The sequence below is a fragment of the Arachis duranensis genome, chromosome 2, assembly GCF_000817695.3.
Source record: "Arachis duranensis cultivar V14167 chromosome 2, aradu.V14167.gnm2.J7QH, whole genome shotgun sequence".
NCBI classification, from domain to species: Eukaryota; Viridiplantae; Streptophyta; class Magnoliopsida; order Fabales; family Fabaceae; genus Arachis; species Arachis duranensis.
The window spans coordinates 33173246-33194956 of NC_029773.3; the positions used below are offsets into that span (position 1 = coordinate 33173246).

The 21711-nt window shown below is 32.7% G+C and overlaps 2 protein-coding genes across 3 annotated transcripts; one reads left to right on the forward strand and one right to left on the reverse strand.

Annotated features, from left to right (window-relative positions):
- Positions 1-2049: 2049 nt before the first annotated feature.
- LOC107474275 (uncharacterized) lies at positions 2050-2628 on the reverse strand. Its single transcript, XM_016093887.1, has one exon. It carries the CDS (start codon positions 2626-2628, stop codon positions 2050-2052), a length of 579 nt encoding a protein of 192 aa, XP_015949373.1.
- A 13537-nt stretch (positions 2629-16165) lies between these two features.
- On the forward strand, positions 16166-20562 carry LOC107474270 (uncharacterized). Of its 2 annotated transcripts, none has more exons than XR_008005698.1 (2): positions 16166-17031; positions 20422-20562. XR_008005698.1 is itself a non-coding variant. In XM_016093880.3 (2 exons), exons 1-2 carry the CDS (start codon positions 16825-16827, stop codon positions 19961-19963), a joined length of 393 nt encoding a protein of 130 aa, XP_015949366.1. In that variant the 5' UTR covers positions 16166-16824; the 3' UTR covers positions 19964-20411. The 2 variants fall into 2 exon arrangements, 1 of the variants encoding a protein (XP_015949366.1); XM_016093880.3 differs by lacking the exon at positions 20422-20562 and adding an exon at positions 19778-20411.
- The last annotated feature ends 1149 nt before the right edge of the window (positions 20563-21711 follow it).

The following is a 21711-nucleotide window of genomic DNA, read 5'->3' on the forward strand; positions in this document are numbered from 1 at the left end:
ATGCACATCCCCATTGAAGCTTCCATTTCCTACAACATAGTTGTAACCATGCTCATAGCCAAAAGGTTGAGAATTCATAGTAAAAAAGAAAATAAAAAAAAAGCTAACAAGAAACAAAGAGAACAAAATCCTACAACTAGCAAAAACTAACAAACGAACCAAAAATCAACTATTCACAATATATACAATAGCCAATAACATAACAACATTGCAATGCCCGGCAACGGCGCTGTTTTGATTTAAGAAAATTGTTGTGTCGGTATAGAATTTCACACAAATTGAAATCTCGTTGCAAGTATAGTTCTACACCAACAAATAATCCTCCCAATCAAAAATTTTGGTTGTCACAAAGAACAAACCCAAATAAGAATTAATCGGAGTATTTGGACTCTGGGTCGTCTCACGAGGATTGCAATAAAGTGGTCAATTATTGGCTATGAAGGAATATTTTGGGATTTTTTTTTGGAATAAGAGACATGAAAAGTAAATGATAAAGAAATTCAAATAACAAAAAGGCCTTGGCAAGGGTTGGTGGTCAAGGATCTCTATCCTTATCACTAACCACAACATGAGAATTGGCAAGGATCAACCATATTAAGTCATCCTCTAACTAATAAAGGAGAGTCAAATGAGTTATGTCAATCCAAGTCCATAAGTCCTAGGTCTCCACCAATTTAATTAGTGAGATCTAAGGTCAATGGCTCCCAATCACCAATCACTTGGACATTAGCAACTCAATAGTTCCTAAGTTACCTTCCCAAGCCAAGAGCATAAAATTCTACTCTAAAATCCTTCCAAGCATTTTGTCAAACACTTGGAAGGCATAAAAGAAAAGCATAATAAATTGCAAGAATATAAATCTACCAACTACCAATTACAAGGAAAGATAATTTCACAACTCAATCATCAATAAAGGAAACACCAAACATCAAATTACATTAAATGTAAATCAAATTCAACAAGAGCATCCATGAACATAAAAGAGAAATTAACATGAAAACTAAGAGAATCAAGTAGTAAGAACAAGAAATCATAAAAGAAACAAGATGAGAACATAAAATTGGAACTAGATCTAAGATGAAATTAACCTAATCTAACCTAATTCTAGAGAGAAGAGGGAGCTTCTCAATCTAAAAACTACACTACATGATGCTAACACTTCAAACAATTGCTTTCCCCTTTGTTTGGGCTTCAATTCTGCATGAAATACACTCAGAAACAGGTTGGAATTGGGCCTGGGCTGCTCAGAAATTACCCCCAACGTTTTGCCTTTAAGTGAGTCACGTGCGAGTATCGGCGCGTACGCACCATGTGCGCGTGCGCGTCGATTGGCTATTTTTTCATCCGCGTAGACGCGGCATATACGCATGCGCGTCTTTAGGCAAACTCACTTTTGCGTGCGCGCTCCTTGTACGCGTGCGCGTCCATTGATGCATTCCCAATCTTGGTTTCTTCATGCATTCTCCCCTTTGTATGCTTTTCTACTCATTTCTTCCATCCAATACTTGCCTTCTAAACTTGAAATCACTCAACAAACACATCAAGGCATCGAATGGAATTAAACTGAATCAAAATCACCAATTTAAGGGCCTAAAAAGCATATTTTTACATTTAAGTACAATTCAAGGGAGAATTATAAAACTATGCTATTTTATTGAATAAATGTGAGAAAAGGTGATAAAATCCCCCAAATAAGCACAAAATAAACCACAAAATCGGGGTTTATCACTCTTCTTCCAAAACTCCTTGGACTATCTGTTCTATGGTGTCCACCATCATGCATTCTCCTATTGATTCCTTGGGATAACTCATTGCCTTGAAGACATTAAAGACCATCTTTTCCTCATGTAATCTCAAGACTTGTTCCCCTTTTTGCACATCAATGATGGCTCCAACAGTAGCTTGGAATGGCCTTCCTAGGATAATTGAAGTGTTTGCCTCTTCTTTTATAACCAACACAACAAAGTCATCTGGGAAGATGAATTCTCCCACTTTCACCAATAAATCTTCCACTACTCCATGTGGAAACTTGAATGTTCTGTCAGCTAGTTAGAGTGTCATTCTTGTTGGCTTGGCTTCCTCAACTCTCATCCTTCTCATCATGTTCAAGGACATGAGATTGATGATAGCCCCCAAGTCACATAAGGCTTTTTCAATAGTGATATCCCCTATGATGCAAGGGATTTGGAAACTCCCTAGGTCTTTCATTTTCTGGGGGAGTTTCTTTTGTATAATGGCACTACACTCCTCAGTTAGGACTATAGTCTCCTTTTCTCCCCAGTTTCTTTTACTTGTCATGAGCTCCTTCAAGAACTTTGCGTAAAGGGGCATTTGCTCCACTGCTTCAACAAATAGTATGTTGATTTGGAGCTTTTTGAAGATTTCCAAGAATCTGAAAAACTGGCCATCCTTCCCATCCTTCCTTAGCCTTTGTGGGTATGATGCCTTTGGCACATAAAACTTCAAGATTGGCTTTGCTGAAGATGGGCTAGGGGCCTCTTCTTTCTTCTTGTTTTTAGGCTTTTCTACAGCTTTTTCTTCGTGGTTCTCCTGGTTTTGGGTGGCCTCTTCTACCACTTTTCCACTTCTAAGTGTGATGGCCTTACACTCCCCTCTTGGATTGGCCATGGTATCGCCTGGAAATGTGTGTGTAGGCATTGGGATTTGCTTGGATAGGAACCCCACTTGTGCTTCCAGTTTTGAAATTATTGCACCTTGGTTCTTCAAATTTGACCTGTATTCTTTTTGGTTGGCATCTATCTTCTTTTCAGCTTGTGCTTGCCTTTCCAAAAGGGTGGAGATAGCCCCTGTGAGCTGTGATGATAGCTGTTCTATTGCAGCTTCTACTCTCTCAAAGTTACCTCTGATTTTGCATGGTTGGGAGGTTGGGGTTAATCTGTCTTGATGGTGGTGTGTTTACTAGTTGGAAGGATATGATGTGTGAGGTGGATTGTGGTAAGGCCTGTTGTTGTTTGATTGATGGTTGGGGTTGTGATTTTGGTATTGATTGGCTTGGTATGGTTTATTATGATCTTCATTATGATTTTGTTGGTTTTCCCACCCAAAATTTGGGTGGTTCTTCCATCTTTAGTTATATGTCTTGGAGTTAGGGTCATATGGTGGTCGAGAGGGGTTATGCACATAGTTTGCTTGCTCACATTCAACTTCTGGTGCATCTCCTTCTTGGGGTGGTGCTTGAGCTTGGACAACTGCAACTTGATTGTTCTCCATCCTCTTGGTTAAGGTTGCCAATTGTGCTGCAATTGCCTTATTTTGTGCCAACAAGGCATCCATAGAATTGAGTTCCAACATCCCTTCTTTTGGCCTTTTTCTGAAGCATAGAAGTAGTCATTCTCAGCTACAGTTTCAATGACATCTATGGCTTTCTCAATGGTCTTCTTCTTGTTGAGTGAACCCCCTGAAGAGTGGTCCACAGCCTTCTTCGATTCATAGGTTAGTCCTTCATAGAAAATGTGGAGCTGCACCCACTCATTAAACATATCTGGTGGGCATTTTCTTGTTAGATCCTTGAAACTCTCCGAGGCCTTATAGAGTATTTCACCATCTAGCTGTCTGAAGGTTTGCACCTCAGCTCTTAGCCTGTTGATCCTCTGCGGAGGGTAAAATCTTGCTAGAAATTTGTTCACAACATCCTTCCATGTGGTTAGGCTCTCCTTGGAGAATGATTTTAACCACTTTGTTGCCTTATCTCTGAGTGAGAAAGGGAACAGAAGTAGTTTGTATGTGTCAGGGTATACACCATTGGACTTTACAATATCACAAATCCTCAAGAATGTGTTGAGATGTTGATTTGGATCTTCTTGAGCACGTCCTCCATATGAACAGTTATTCTGGACTAGTGTGATGAGTTGGGGTTTCAACTCAAAATTGTTAGCATGGATTGTTGGCTTGAGGATGCTGCTGCCACAGTTTCCTGGATTTGGGTTGATGTAGGAGCCTAAAACTCTCCTCTCTTGCCCAGCTTGATTTTCAGCACCTCCTCCAACATTGTCATGCACTTCGTCTTCCATGGTGGTTGTTAGATCTTCTTCCACTGGTTCTTCTCCAACTATGCCTTTGCCTCTAGCCTCCCTCCTCAATCTAAGGAAGGTTCTCTCAGGTTCATTATCAAAAGAGGATGAAGTTTCTCCTCTTCTACCTGTCATACAGTCAACACATAGAAAGAAAAGAGCAAGTGAAAGAATCACCTCAGTTAAGATTAGTGGTTAGCTTGACTGATGCAATTAATAAAACAGTTAGAAGAGTAAAAGTATAAACAATGAAAAAATGATCTAAAAGAGTAAGTTGTAAGTGCAGAATTATAAATGGCAAAAACGGAATGTAAAAGGGAATGGGAATTTGCAGAATGTAAATAAAAGCTATAAAAGAATGGGAGAGGTAAGAATGGGGAAATTCATTGAGATTGGGAGATGTTGTCTCTTTGGATCAAATCTAGCTTATATCGTTTTCAATCATGAAACTCATTGACCTTTTGGCAATCATGATTGATTGAGCCCCAATCTCTTGGTGACTCAATCTCTCAGATCTTGATCAATAGCCAATTCCTTGGTCTAATTGCTCATGAAGAGAGATATGCTTGGTCCCTGATTATAACACATCATCATAGATCCAAGTAGAGGGAGGATTGTATGTCACCATATCCAAACACCAAAACCCAGATTCTACTCAAGTGTGAGAAGGGATTTCTAGCATGGTTTCATGTTTTCTTTTCCAAGGTTCCCATGAAACCCATTTTGCATTCAATCTCTTTTCCAAGTTAATTGAACATTACGCATGAAAATCGAAATTCCTTCTAGCAAATCAAAGAGAGGATGAAGAGAAGAAAAAATTTACTATCATTAATCCATCAAGTACAATAGAGCTCCCTCTCTCAATGAGAGGGAATTTAGCTACTCATAGCTCAGAGAGAAAGTACAAAAGATGGAAGAGATGAAGTGTGAAAAGTGAAAAGTGAATTGAAAACTAAGACTCTACAATCTCTTGAGATAGTGATCTCTGTGACTTGTTAACCCCCTTTTTCCAATACTTCCAAGGGTATTTATACTACTCCTAGATCTAAAAAGTAAAGAAAATTACAAAAGTGAAAAGAAAATTACAATTTGGAGGGAAAAGAAACTCAACAAACGTGATCTTCCAGCTGGCGTGTGACTGGCGCTTCTCTGGCGTGTCACGCTCCCTCTGTTTCTGACTTGGCGTTCCACGCCTCACCATTCAAGTGGCACGCTGTCCTCTATTTCACCCCTAGCATGCCACGCCTTCGAGCTAAAGTGGCATGCCCAGGACATTTTAAATGGCCCAAGTAACCTGGCGTGCCACGCCTTCGACACCAAGTGGCACGTCCAAGGTCATCTTCCTCATCTCCATGCTTCTAGAAGTTTGTACCAGCGTGGGACGCCCGGGGTCTAGCGTGCCACGCCCCTCTAAATGCATCATCTTCTTGTTGGCGTTCCACGCCTCGATTTTCAAGTGCCACACCAAAGTGGGATGATTGAGCTGGCGTGCCACGCCTTCGATACCAAGTGGCACGCCCAGCTTTGTTTGGCCTCCTTAAGTGCTGGCGTGCCACGCCTCATCACTCAAGTGGCACGCCTTAGTGGGACTTCTTGAGCTGGCATGCCACGCCTTTGATACCAAGTGGCACGCCCTGCCTTTTGCATTATATTCTTGTTCATTGGCGGGCCATGCCTGGTTGTTCATGTGACACGCCCAGACTTCATTTGCCTTCAGCCACTTCTCTGGACTTTTGTACCAGCGTGCCATGCCATGTTGCTCAAGTGGCACACCCATTCAATTGTGGGTCTTTTGGGCCTGGCGTGCCACGCCTTGATCCTCAAGTGGCATGCCCAAGTGAACTCTAGGGCTGGCGTGCCACGCCTTCGATACAAAGTGGCACGCCCTAGTGATGATTCTTCTAGGTAATGAATTGGCGTGCCATGTCCAGCTTCCGGCGTGTCACGCCCCTTTGATGGTCTTTATTATTGCTCTCTGGAATGTTGTACCAGCGTGCCACGTCCAGCTTCTAGCGTGCCACACCAATACATTTTTGTGGCGTTTGTTCCAAGTGGCACGCCTGCTTTACACGCCCCTACTTGTTTTGTTTTTTTCTTTCCCATTTTTGATATCTTTTCCACTTGAAATTTGGCACAAACTCAATTCAAAGCAATGTACTATGATATTTATCAATTAAGGCATGAATTGCAATGATCAAATGAGATTATGCCTCTTTTATGGTCCTTTTTATGCAAGAAAAAGGGTAGATGATGTAAGTCATCAAATACAGTTTAAAATAAAAATATCAATTATTCAAATTAAATGATATAATTTTTCATTATTTTTCTATTACCAAACCTTTAATTTCAGTTTATATAAAATAAATAATTATAATAAAATTTATATATAAATATTAATTCACTTAAACTTGAAGTATTTATAAAAATCAATTTAATCATTCCTAATAAATTAATTTTCTGAGAATTCAAATTAATAAAATGAATCATAATTTATTCATAATAGAAATTACTTAAATTAAATTATATATAGTTCTTCCATTACTGAATTTTTAATTTCAAATTATGTGAAATAACCAATTATAAAAATTACACAAAAATATTAATTAACTTAACTCTAAATATTAATAAAATTAATTTAATTACTCTTAATTGATTGATTTCTAAAAATGAAGAGTTCATATTACGGTGGGTTGGGGCTTGATGGTACAGTGAGGACTATGTGAAGTTATGCGATGATGGCTAACGTACGATGATGAATGGTGGGTTATGGTGGTGGGTTTGGGCTCCCTAGTAGAGAGAGGAAAGATGATGAATGGTGGGTTATGGTGGTGGGTTAGGGCTCGCTACAGGGAGGGAAAAGGAACGAGCGAGAAGTCTGCGTTAGGATTTTGATTATTTTTTTGGGTTTTCTTTAAGTGTAAAAAAAATATTATATGTTAAATTTTAGAGCGGGAATTGAATGGAACTAAAATTAATATTTGTTTTAAATTTATTTTTTCCATAAATAATATTTGTTAAATTATTTAAACAACATTAGAAAATTATTTCTTAATAAAACAATTGATGTAATGGTTATAAAACCGTTCTTTAAAATAGTCAAAGAGAATGGTTTTATTTTATTGCTATAGCGTAGTGAAAAATTGAACTTCAGCAGCAACATTATAAAAATCATTCTCTAAGATCATCTAATAGAATGGTTTTAAAGTGTTACAATATTGGCAACGATTTTTATGCGTATCTTTTGTACAAATATTTAAATAACAATAAAAAACTGTTGCCTAAAAATAAATAATTGCAACGGTTATAAAACCATTCTTTTAAATAGTCAGAGAGAATGGTTTTATTTTGTTGCTATAACGTAGTAAAAAATTGAACTTCAACAACAATTTAAAAAGTCGTTCTCTAAAACTATCTAAGACAACAGTTGGTAAAGCCCATATTTATGGTAGTGACTTTACGATTCTGGTGTGTTGCAATCTTTTATTTCTTTAACTGCTATACATAACTTGAGAAGAGATAAGGAAACAAAACACACCTGAGGACTAGAAAATAAGATAAAGACCAATTACTCGCATCTGTTTATAGGTAAAGAAAATTTTGAGGAGTAGAATGTAACAACTTTAATTTTTGCACTAATGCGAGTTTTCTTAACATAATATTTTAAAGCGATTAGTTTTATTTTGACGAGTCGACTTTGAACCCCGAAGTAAAATAAATGATAATATAATTTTATTATTATGTTATTTATTTATTTACTTGTTCTAATTATAATGAAGCCTAGATAATAATATTAATATTATTATCAAGTCCGACTTTTACCAATAAAATTAATTATTAGTATTTCTTGATGAGCTTAGAATTGCTAATACTTCATCAAATATCTTAATAAGTAATTATTTATTTAAAATATTTATAACATGAACCGTTCACTCACTCAGTTACACCAAAACTTGACAGTTGCCGTTTCACCCTTGCTAAATCACCTTTCCCTAATTCAAAATCTTCCTTAGCCATTTGATAATATCATTAACCAAATAACGCTAGGTAATGACACATAACCCTTTTTATTTGCCAAATCATACCCCACTAAAGCAAAAATGCGTTCTCCTATCTTTCATCCCTCGTAACCGAATTGCATGCAAGAAAGAAAAGAAAGAGAGACCAAAAGATCCCATTGAAGAATCGTGACCCCATTAAACTTCCTTCTTCGATTTCTTGCGATTCATAATTCTAATAAAAAATCTTATCTAATAAAAGTGTTTGTATTTTTTTCTCTACACATTGGCATTATTTTTGTCCGATAAAAATTGATGGTAACGTAGCTCCTTTTTCCTTTAAATTCGGCCAATTAAAATTCTAGAAGGCACAAATAATTTTTGACATTTTTTCCTTCGACAGCTCAGTGAGAAGACTTCTCTGGAACTTCGACTATTTTTATTTTGTACGAAGGTAAGATTTTGGTAAATTCTCACCGGTTAAATTGGTATTAGACAAGTGAATTGATGTCATGATTACTTGTTGATTGAATTTGGTTGAATTTATATTATTTTTGCGATATATTAATATTTATGATAAGTTTGAGATTCGGAGGGTTTAAGTGCATGCCAGAAACTGAGTTATTTTGATAAATTTGATTTCTGGGTTACGATAGGATAATTTGAGAATGTTGGAATTTGTCTGCTTGATTTATTAAAAATGATTTGAAAAGAGTGTACAAAGTGGTTTAGATGGAACTCGAGAAGGGTGACAGAGTCTGGATTTTAGGAGAAATGCCGCCGAAATTTTGTTATAAGACTAAAGACTTTATTTGAAATTTTATTTAGAAAAAAAATTGGATTTGAGAAATTATATTATTTGATTTTCGATTAATTAAGAAAATAGTTATATGTCGGATTTAATTCATTTAAGGAAAGTATATATTTTGAGTTCGATTTATTTAGAAAAGAATTATTTTACGAATTTAAATTATTTAAGAAAAGCATTATGTTTTAAGTTTGATTCAAATATGAAAGGGCTGATGTTTTGAATTTAACTTAAAGATTTTATTCGGAGAAGTTTCAGTGAACTCTTAAAGTAATGGAATTTGTGTTGAATAATTTTGTTTTGCGACGTCTTGGAAAAAGTTAAAGAATTAGCTTTAAGGATGAAAGGGGGATTGGTTTTGGTTTTAAAAGAAAAACAGAAGATAAATTGGCGCGTATGACAATGAAGTGATTAAAAAGTCATGAGAGGGTAATAGAAAGTAATAGTTATAGTGCTAAAGTGGAAATGTTAAGCCATGGGCTTTATATGTGAATGGTTATGTGGGGATGCCCGTGTATATGGAATGGCTTCCAGGAGAGAGGGTCACATGCTTTAGCCGGAGAATCACCGCCTGCAAGAGGTTGAAACCTTACAGAGGTTATGCCGCTGGAATGTCTTATCTGGCTTGCGAGTCGGATTGCATCGGGTGCGGGTCAAGACCAACAAATGAGATCATTACCTGCGATAGGACTAGACATGCATCAACCTTTTTGCGCATTTACATTTTACTTGACTCGATGAAATTGTTTGTGATTGTCTTCTTGTGTTTATGCATTTCTTACGATTATTCTGAATTGTGGTGACTAGATATTTCTCTGTGGTACTTGTATATTTGGTTGCGAATTAATTGAACTGTAATAATTCTGACTTGACTAACTGCCCTGACCCTACTAAGAATCCCCCCAATTCTTATTCCTTTTCTTCTTCCCCTTCAGATGGAGACCAGAGTTCTATTTTTCGAGATGGACCTTCCTTATATATATGAGGATATTTTACAGCATAAGTTTTATGTAGCAGCTGCAGAGATTAGGACCCGTATGTACGTTTTGCATGACCATCCCTTCCATCATCTGATTAACACTCCACAATTTAACTCCGATATGCCTTATGAGTTTCCGTTTTAGTGGCTTCACCCGGATACTCCATTTCACCCATTCCATGACAGACCGGTACCTCATCAGCATCCCAATCAACATGCGAATCAAGTTGACCCTAAGCCTGAGGCTAATGGTGTCAATATGTTTGGCCCTATTTTATAGAGCCAGAAGAATAAAAAGTCCTATAATTTAATAGGATCAAATTTTTATAAAGCTTTCAGGGCCAAAAGTCTTTATGAGACAAAAATCTTAGAACTAACTCATGGACCACCTAATTCTCTTTTTTTTTTCATGGCCATTATTTTCTCTTATTATTTCAATTTTATTACAAAACGGATCTTAAAACAAAAAGTAACAATAATAGTAGGAATTGATTTTTCTTTACTTTTGCAACAATAAATTAAAATTACATATGGAGTTATATACATACACATGGGAGTTGTCTCGAAAAATGTCTATCTATGATGAGTAGGATATATTTAAAAAAACACAATGAAAAATAACCACAAAAATACACACGATCAATTAAATATCGAAAGAAATATCTGGTATAATATATATAAATTATATGGTATATATAATGTGGACAATGTTCATCCTATTGTACTTAACTAATGTAAAACCCACGCTACGCGCGAGTTTCTTTTAATCAATTCGAATAAAATTTAATTTAATAATTATGCTTCCAAAATCTAAAGAATTGATTATATATAAAGGATAAAATAATATAATATAATACAATTGAATCACAATAAAAAAAATTAATTATAAAACTATTAATTAGGATTGGCTAAATAAAAAGCCCAACACATTAATTAAATTTTTTTTAGTTATGTCTAATTTCAAATAGATAATATTTGCTGAATTGATAATTTCTTACTAAAAGAACAACACATTTTAACTCTTATTATTATTTGAATACTATTTTTACAAAATAAGGATTCAATTTAAAATGATTCACGACTTTAATACAAAAATCATAATTTTTGACTTTTTATAGATAATAATGACTATACTTAACAAAAATTTTAAACTTCAACAGTTTCAACTTCTCTCAGGTCTCAAATATTTAAAATTACTTACTCTACACTTCTCACTTTAATGCTGATGAAAATTCTAAATCAGTTAATAATAACAATATAACAACTAATACTGGTTCGTGTCTACATAAATTCAAATCCCCTTAATTGAATTTATTTCTACTTTAAATTGTAGGTTAAAATTTAGGTAACGGCTTAAGCTTCATACTAACATAACTGTATTCAGATTATAAATCTCCAAACAGTGCCTTTTTATGCAACATTTATTAGAAAATGCAAGCAAAATTGTAAAACTATTGTAAAATAGTTCCTTTTCAAAATATCACCGCAATTTAATATATAATGGGCAATCAGATAGACATATGATTTTAAGGTTTAAAAAGATGCATATGACTTTAAACTAATCAAACTTTTAAAAAATAACATTAAAATTATCATCCCTAATATAATGTCAAAAAATCAATAAAAATATTTGCCATACTTTGAGTTGTGAAGTGCCTTCTATAAATGTTTAAGTTGTGCAGGTTTCACTGCTGAAGGTACAATCCCATAATTTGTTCTAATCTTTTCAATTATGTCCTCTTCAAGCTCTTCTTCTCCGAAGCCTTCACGGCTTCACACTTCCGGCATAGTGGGGTGTAATCCCCGCTTCCGTCCTGCACCACCACATGTCTCTATCTCGTTCACTTTCTTTGCCAAAAGCCTCCTATCCGGCGCCATCACTCACTCTCGAAACCCGATTAAGCTCCGGCACCGGTGTATTGGACCACAAAACTTCGAAATCAGCTCTAAGATCTTCGTTGCAATCGCCAAAAAGAAAAGAAGCAGCATATTGAACTCAAATAGATTTTTTGCAATTTTAAAAGAATATTTTACAAAATTACCTCCGCGACAGCACCGATGGCAGGAGATCTTCATTCTATTTACCGGTGTCGTCAACTTGCTGCTAGCTGCTGTTGTTTCACTGACGATAGCAACACCACTTATCACTGTCGCTATTCTTCCTCTTTAATGCTGCATCAACAGTCACCGATATTATTCTTTATCTTTGCTGTGTTTACTTACTCAATCAGAAAGCAAGAGAGTGTGAGTAAGAGAGAGGAAAAAGAGAAAACACAAAATATCAACACTTGTTATATATTATATGATAGATTTAAAATTCAAATGTCCCGCCCAATCAATTTATCTAAACACTTTGATATCAAAGTCAAATGCCACTTGTCGCATAATGAAATTTAACACTTGTCGGCCAATCAGTTATGTACGGCTCTCCCATATATATATATATCAACTATGTTATCTTGTTTATATGTGTTGGGTTATTGTTTTTCATATCAAAAACATAAATAAATTTTCGTATAGATATTCAATATCAGTGTGCAAGTTAAGGAATATACTGTTGCATTGTGCATTTAATTTTTAACAAAAAAAATTAAAAGATATTTACTTCTTTAACCATCTCCGTTTTCAAAAATAACCACATCTTCTTACATAGATACAGAAAAAGTTCTTCCTTTCTAAAAATACAACTAATCTCATGACAAATTTAAATACATAATGCATAGATATAAAAGTTTATACATGTACTAATCTTTTTCTTTATCTTATAATTACCATATTAATCTCATAGTCATTGTTTTTTTATTCCAATTGCACTTTCAATCAGACAAAATACAAAAAAAAATTATGTTTCAGTTTATGTTCTCAGGTCCTTAGAATCCAAACCTTTTTTTTTTCTATAATAAAAATTGTTTCTTCATCACATATAGATCAACAAATTTGATTTTTCATATATATGCTAATAAAAGTTGTAATTATGTTCCCACAGTTTTTTTGATAATTCCTCTATGACAATTTTCTATTATAGCATGACTACACAAAATAATAAAAAAAGTTTTTCACTCTCCTCCCCTGCGAGATGCTAAAATGACAGTCTCCTCTCCTCTATTTATAAAATGTAAATTCTCCTCCTTTATAATTTTTTAAAAAACCTCCTCTTTAATCCATGTTAATTTTTTTGTGTTAACTAATGTTAATTTTATCTATTTTTCAAGTTAGCATAAATTATTTTTTACAAAAATACCTTTTAATAAAAAATTTATTCTTTTATCTTTAAATTTTACTTACCAAAATACCCTTTAATAAATTACTTTTTTATTGACTAAATTGTATTTTTACCAAAATATTTTTTAAAAAATTTAATAATTAAATTATCTGATATTAATATATATTATTTTAATATTAAAAAATCTTAGTAAGATTATTTTTTAATATCAATATATATTAATTGTTATACATATTAATAATGGTAAGATTTTTTATTTAATGTTAAAATAACATACATTAATATCGAAAAATTAATAGTAAAATATAAAAAAATTATTAACAAAAATTTTAGTAAAATTATAATTTAATAATTAAAAAATTATTGAAGAGTATTTTAGAAAAAAATAATTTAATTATTAAATTTTTTAAAAAATATTTTGATAAAAATACAAGTTAATCAATAAAAAATAAGTTATTAAATGGTATTTTGGTAAGTAAAATTTAATGATAAAAAAATAAAATTTTTGCTAAAAGATATTTTTGTTAAAAATAATTTTTTTTGAAAAATAGATAAAGTTAACATTAGTTAACAAAAAAAATTAAAATGGATTAAAGAAGAGATTTTTTAAAAGTATAAAGAAGGAAAATGTACATTTTATAAATAGAAGGGATGGGAGTATCTTTTTAGTATCTCGAAGGGGAAGAGAGTGAAATTTTTTCAAATAATAAATACATATGCTTTAGAAATATTGAATTATGTTTAAGATATACTAAACTAATCATTCGAAAATATTTTGTTTAGTTGTTTTAACTCCATTTTTAAATGAAACTTAGTATGCGATAAAATTAAAAGTTATTGCAACTCCTTTCACAATTTTTTAAAATGCTAATTATAAACTAAAACTAAGAATTGTTTTGAAATTTTCATCAATTAAGATACTAAATTTATGCTAAAAATGGTGATATTATATTTTTCACAAATTCATGCAAATAGTATAAAAAAACATGTAAAAGCAAAATATTATTTTTAAATGTAAAAATAATTTGCTTTTACTATATATGTTTCTTTTTAATATTTTATGTAACACTAACTTAACCACATTTAGAGTTTCGCATAATCCACACTTTATTACTTAAGTTCTCTTGTTTCCAACTTTAACACTTTACATGAACCCTTTCTTAGAACGAATGATTTGGTCGAAAAACATCATTTTTTACTATTTTTATACTGCACTTTACTTTCAACTTTAAATCTTCTCGTTCAAATTTTAGATTGGCTATCTTGTTCGTGAGTTCTTGTAGTGCCTCCTCAATAAAAGAGGGATTTACTTCTGACATTTACATTGTAATTCCTGCAACCTAAAAGTGAGCATAAATGCATAATAACTTGAATTAAAAACTATCCAATATCACTTTTTGAAGTTCAAACAAATATGTTCTACATCTTGGTTAAACAAATATGTTAAAAACTGAGCCATGAATCAATCAACATATTATTATATACCAAGGTCACTGTCACATGATTTTCACTTACCTTTAAAGCATTGGTTGATAATTTCAATAATATACTAATATAGTATTAAATCCCAAAAATAATTTACATTCAAATGTAGTAATTTGTAACAATAAAAATCTCATAAAAAATAGTAAGATTTGAAAGAAAACTTTTCAAACTTCTAAAACAAAGATAGAACGAAAAGATATACAATATAGTTAAAAGACGATGTTGAACTTAAAATTAACTAGAATAAGATCTGTGCGTGCGTGGACGATAAATTAATGATAATATATAATAAATATTAAAATTTATTATATTTTGTAGAATTAAATTAAATGTGTATACTAAAATTAAATTTAAAAGGTATTTTATTTAAAATAATTTGTAGTACAAAAGATTTAGATATTAGAGTTGTATGTACAAAATGACATTTTTATTTAATAATTTGATTTTTGTATTTATTTTAGTTGAAGAACTTAGTTTTCTTATGTGGCGCTCGTCCTCTTTTTTTTTATTGGTTGTTCATAATAATATTATTATGACATTTATAATATGGATGTTTATTACATTGAATGAGATATTTATAGAAATTAATAAATTAATTATTAGAATTATAAATTTATTGTATTGTTTACATCATAAGATATAATAAATATAGAAATATGGATTTAATGTCTTTGTAGGTTACAAATTTGGTTAGACACTATTAATTTCTAATCATTGTCGTTGATAATTATTGTATTGTTTTTTGTATATTTTGTTTTTTTTTTGTTAATTTAGAAATAATAGATGATTTGACAAAAATTGAGTGGTTGATTCTAAAATTTTGCCAAGTTAGCGATGTTGCTGACATGGCATTAGTAGGAAAAGAAAGACGTCTTAAAAGTAATATGGATAAACTTGTATATCTACTTTTATATATTAAGAATAGAAGTTTGGCAACTGTAACAACCCTAGTTTTTGAAAAATCAAATAAATAATTATTTGTGATCTATTTTATTTGTTGATAATTTTATTTTAAAAAAATTATTTTACTAAAGGTAATTAAATGGAGTTTTATCATAACTAGAGTTTAAATTAATTAAAATTTTTATATAATTTTTATTGGATATTTGATATAATTGAAATTATAATTTTGATAATTGAAAAATAAAAAAAAATTATACCGTTCAATTTAAATAATTTTTAATATGAATGAATTATGTTTTATTTTATCAATTTGTATTCTCAGAAATTATTTTATTAGAAATGATTATATTAATATTCATAAATACTTTAAGTTTAAGTTAATTAATATTTATATATATTTTTTATCATAATTAATTATTTTATAAATTGAAATTAAAATTCCGATGATAGAAAAATAATGAAAGATTATATTATTTTATTTAAATAATTAATATTTTGAGTTTAAACTATATTTTATAAAAATGTGATCGACATGCTCATTTTATATTTTAAATTAAAAATAATTAAGTGAACTTAACACTATAATGATAAATAATATTTTTAAATACTTTTAATAGAATATATTAGATTTTAAAATTATTTTACCCTCTAATTTTATCAAAATATCTATTTATATCTATCCCTATTACTTTATAAAATTCTAATTTCTAACTCTAAATTTCCAAATCAAACTCAAAAACCTTACTTTCCAAATTAATTGAGAAACCCTAACCCTAGCTTCCCTCACCATAGCCGCACCCCACCCCCCTTCCAACCTTCCTTCAGCGTAATATTCAGTGACAAAATAGAGAGCACAGGGAGAGAGGGAGCTGCGTCCTGCTGCTGATCCGCCACCGAACTCGCTGACCAGCCGCCGTCGCGTCGCTGCCCAACCGCCATGGAGTTGCTACCCAGCTGCCGTCTAGCTCACTGCCTTGCTGCCATCGAAGCTCTGCCGCCACCGCTACCAAGTCGCCATCGTGCTTCATCGTAGCCGCTGCTAGGTCTTGTCACCATCTTCGTAGCCATTGCTGCCACACGCAGAAGGGAGAGCAAAGGGAAGAGACGTGACCGGCCAAGAGAGAGGGGGAGTAAACGGACGCATTGGTGGGTGTTTCTGTTCGCCGCCGCCGCCGTTGATGGAAGTCGCTGCCGTCGCCATCCTCGCGAGCTGCCACCGCGTCGCCGTTACTGAGCTGCAGCGCTGCTGTTGTCGCACTCTGCTGCTGCCGCGTCTCACCAAGCCGCTGCTGGAGGAGGAGGGCTCGCAAGTTCTGCCTCTGCTTCGGGTTTATGGAATCTGACGAGAATGCACTGCCGCCATTGAGCTATCGGTGGTTCTGGCCGTTGGAGAACCACCGATGGAGCTCGCTGGAACTGCTCGGAGGTTTCCGTTACTCGTTCTGATTCTGCCCTGTTTTGGGAATGTTGCTGCTGCCACTGGAATCACGAACCGAAAAGGAGAGGAGGCCATTTTCCCTTGTCGCTTTTGCTGCCATGGAAACTGGTGCTGGAAATTGCTAACAGAGCTATTGTGTGTGATGATTTCCGCGAGTTTCGACTTTGAGGTAGGGGATTTATTTTTAAAGTTAAACGTTTTTAATTTAGAATGCCGACAAAGTTATTTGGATAAGTGCAAATGGTTAACAATGGTTAAGAATTTCTTAATTGACATGAATGACTTGAAATGCATTTGAAATTAGTTAGTTAGTTGTGATTATTCTGAGCTGTGACTGAATTTAGATGCTGTTGTGATTATTGATTAATTTAGTATAATTTATTAAATTGAAATATGCCGAGTTAATTATTGAAAAGCTGTCGTATGGATAATTGATGAATTGAGTTTGGATTGTTGCTGTGAATGTAATTGGTTTTGTTGTTGTGAGAGCCTAATTGATAGAAATAAGCCTGGTTTGAGGTTGTGAAATTTGGATTAAGTTTGATGACGTTTTAGTGTTTCAATTGGAGTATTGAATTCAGTCTATGTCTGTGAATGTTTTTGGGCTTTGTTGTGAGTGTTTGAAGCTGTACTTGATTGATTATATAAATGTTGAGTTGTGGCTGAAATTATGATTGCAATGATTGAGATTTTTTTTTATTGGAACTTTTGTTGAATTCGTTGTTTTGGTGAAATTGAATTATAAAGTGTTGATGAGAGATTATTGTGATTTATGTATTTTGATGGATCAAATTGAAATTGTTGCTGTTGAGTTGGTTTATTGTAATGGACTTAGTTAGTGATTAATTGAAGTTGGGCTTAAGGAATAATTGGAAGACTGAATCTTGAAATGTTGAACTAATTGCTGAAAATCTGATTTTGAAATTAAAAGATGACTTTGGAAGTAAATCAGTTATTTAACGATAATCGAAATGATATGAGAGTAAAGGCTGAGTAAACTATAATAGAAGTTGTTGGGATTCAATTTTGAGAAGTTTGAATTAACTATAGAACTAGTTATGATTTTCCAAAATCTAAAACTTAATTTTCTGCATTACTTTTAAATGAAGCCGGAGACTTTGAAAATCTATAATTAATTCTGTGATGATCGTAATTGCGTGGGACCAAGTCTGGATTAAGCTTGGGAATATAGGAAGCTGGACTGGTGAATTTGAGACTTTTTCATTAAGTTTATGGTTTATGGTGAATTTTTGAATTATGAATGTCAAGTCTGGTTTTCTGCAGAACGCTTAACACGGCAGCAATTTGTTTCCTCTATTAGAAATTCTCCGGTTTGAATTTTGAAATGGAACCAATTTTAAATGAAACTCTGGTCCTAGTACTTTAATTTCATAAAAATTTAGAATTGTTAGAGTTGTGGTTTTAAAGATATGGATTTTTAAAGTAAGATGTATTATGCAGTAAAAATCAGATTTTGTTTTCTAAGTCAGTAACTTTGAGACTTCATAATTTTTAATTCAGGAATGATATTGAGATGCAATCAGTTGGAGGTGAAAGTTGAGTATGTTTAGTATATATGATTTAAATTTCAGGGTTTTCCATGTTTTACCAAGTGAGTTATGGAACTTGGAAGAAATCGTGCTCAATGATTTGTAAAACAGACTTCAGTAGAAAATTACCTAACTTCCAAGCTACGTAACTCCTTCATTAAAAATGGTATGACCCTATAACCAATTGAGAAAGAAATTTGGATAAGTTATGTTTAACCACATTAATTTTGAAGGTGGTTGGATTTAATTTGGATTTTATATGAAATTTCGAATGTTGTACACTGCTGCTGTCTTCTGGTTTTAAGGCACTACAGAGCAGTCACGGTTTTGCTTATATTCCCGAAGCTAGAGCCAGCGAAAAATTGTGATTTTTGGTTTAATAGAAAGATTAATCCGAGACGGTCACATGGATACGAGGTTTGCGTAATTCCGAATTGGTTTGATATTTTAAAAATAAAACTGAAATTAGACTGCCGATGTTGTTTTGGTGATTACTTGGATATGGAATTTGAGAAATAGATTTTCTATACTATTATCAAATGTTTTTAAGAATATATTGTTGTGGCAATTGTTGAGAAAGGTTTGATGAGATGTTGAGAAAGAGGGAATCCGTAAGGGTGGTTAAGTCCGAGTTTTAGGGGAGGTGTTGTCAAAATTTTATAAAAATCTGAGGTTTTATTTGAAAAGTCATTTTAAAAGATTTGAACTTGAAAAATTGTATTATTTGCGTTTTATCTAAATAAGAGAAGAATTATACTATTTTAAATTTGGAATTATCAAGGAAAAGTTTATGTTTCAAGTTTGAATTATTTAAGAAAGGAATTATGTTTTGAATTCAATTTAATATGAAAAAAGTTATGCTTTGGGCTTGAAATAAAGGATTACTTTTCTGGAGTTTGGTGAATTTTATAATATTTGAATCCGAATGGTAAAGAGAAATGGTTTGAGCCAAGATATTGTAAAAGTGAAAGATGTAAAGTTTGTATAGTATGATTGAACAGAGAAAGATAGAGGTATTGCATAAGAATGTCAAAGTGATGATGAATAATGAGAATGATAATGAATGATGATAATGAGAATGATTATGTGATGATTTGTTGCTTGAGGCAATCCAAGAGATATTTATTTGTTGCTTGAGGCAACCCAAGAGATGTGTTTATTCATTTGTTGCGTAATGGCAACTCCTGAGATATTTGTGTGATCATCTGCTGCATTGAGGCAGTCAGATAGATAGTGATGCGACCCTTGAGAACGCTTTCTTACGGTATAGATCCATATTTTATTTCTGTAAGGCATTATTTCTGTAAGGCAGAGGGGTTATTTCCTGCTATAGAAGTATCGTGACCACCTGTTTCATTTCTGTAGTGGCAGAGGGGTTATTTCCTGTATGCAGAAGGTGTGTCGGCATACAATCTTGCAGTGGCAGATGTGTTATTTTCTGCGTACAGTGGTCCCTGTGGTAGCAGAGGGGTTATTTCCTATACACAGGGGTATAGCCAACAGGAAAGCCATATCCGGCTAGTAATGCTGGGTTATGTCGGGAGCGGGTAGAAACCGACAGATGAGCTCATTACCTGCACTAAGGCTAGACATGCATCATCCTTGTTTGTGCATTTGCATTTGATTGGGCTTGCTCGTTGTACTTCACTGTGATTGTGCTGTGATTGTGCTGTTTGCCTTGCTGTGACTTGTTTGTATGTTGAATTGAATCTCTTGTTAGTGCTATTGGTTGATGAATATATGAAGGTGATTGAGAATTGACGTTTTGATTGAGAACTAATTATGTGACTGATAGATGGTTAATGTGACTAGTTTTGAGTTTAGAGATTTTGAAGGAGGTAATTAATTAGTTAAAGTAAAACCAAAAGTATTTCCAAAAAAATTTGATAAAAATATAGTTTCCTTGAGTATGTTAATTTTTTGCATATTAATCAATATTTTTACGGCATTTCCATTCCTTACTGAGAACTTGTGGTTTGTTTTCACCCCAAAATCTTCCACCCTTTTAGTGACACAGGTTCGAAGACTCCGTTTGAAACTGCGGGCGATTATAGAACTTATTTACGAATTAAGTTTATGACTTGAGTTTTTTTCATAGAATTTCTTCGCCTTTATAGCTTTACTTTTTATTTTATGCAGAGGGATAAGAGTTGTACTTGAATTTTATTTAAATTCTTTTGTATAATATTTATTATTATTAATAATTATGTGATTATTATTACTAGGTGATGTTTGCTATATGATCTTAATTAATAAAAACAAAATTTCTCTGAAATTTTCTATAAAACTAATCGCGATATCGAACTAAACGCTCAATAGTAAATAGTTAATAAAGGAAAGCAGGTTGGTAACGCCTTACTTTCGACACGATCATGATGTTTTGGAAGTTGGGTCGTTACAGCAACCATTTCTTTAAGTTCTTTCATCACCATTTTTGACAGATCCCAATATAAGTATTCAAGGAAAGACAATTACATTACATCACAAAAAAAGGTAAATAGCTAGATCATGGATCAATTCAAATCATTATAAACCATATATAATAAGGAATGTTAAGTTGGCATGAGGATATTTAAATAGTGAAATTCGAAATGAGGAACATTTCAATCAAATATCCTTCATTTTTCTTTATCTTTAAGGATAGTATCAGTAATAATAATAAAAAAGAGATACATATAGATAGATGATCATACTTTATTTTCGATCATCATATGTTAATTAATAATACTCATTTCTCTCATACTTTTGGTTCCCTCATATTGTAATTTCTTGAAATATCCGAATTTCAGATTTAATTCAAGGATTCAAGAATACCAAAAATTAAAATTTATGAAAAAAATTGGTGAAACTATGGTTGCTGGTATAGATAATTTATATTGGACTAACACAGCCAATCATTTCAATTTAAAACAAAAAAAATTTGCTTTATTTGCAACATGAGTAATTAAACAAAAAGCATGAGTATAGGACACAATAGTAATGATTCAAAACCTTCATAGTGCAGCAAAGACAGAAATGCTATTGCTTTCCCCATTTCTCTACATTCTATGGAAGATTTTTTCTTTTTACACTGAAACACTAATCATTATACATAAAACCCTTAATGTAGAGTGATGTCGTTAAAAGTGATCATTTATTTTCTAAATATGTCTTGAAGGAGCAACAAAAAAGACTATAATTTTCATCTAATCACATGGCAAATATAATATCTTTCTTTGTAATCTCATACTTAACCCACCAGGAATATAAAACAAAACATATCAAGCTTCAACACAAACAATAACAGCAATAATACTAAC

What these genes read in the sequence shown, in the direction of transcription:
- LOC107474270 (XM_016093880.3), top strand. Translation starts at nt 16,825, where the DNA reads ATGGAGCTCGCTGGAACTGCTCGGAGGTTTCCGTTACTCGTTCTGATT. An exon ending in CCGCGAGTTTCGACTTTGAG is followed by an intron (nt 17,032 to 19,777) that starts GTAGGGGATTTA and finishes TCATTTCTGTAG; the next exon opens with TGGCAGAGGGGTTATTTCCT.
- LOC107474275 (XM_016093887.1), bottom strand. Translation starts at nt 2,628, where the DNA reads ATGGCCAATCCAAGAGGGGAGTGTAAGGCCATCACACTTAGAAGTGGA.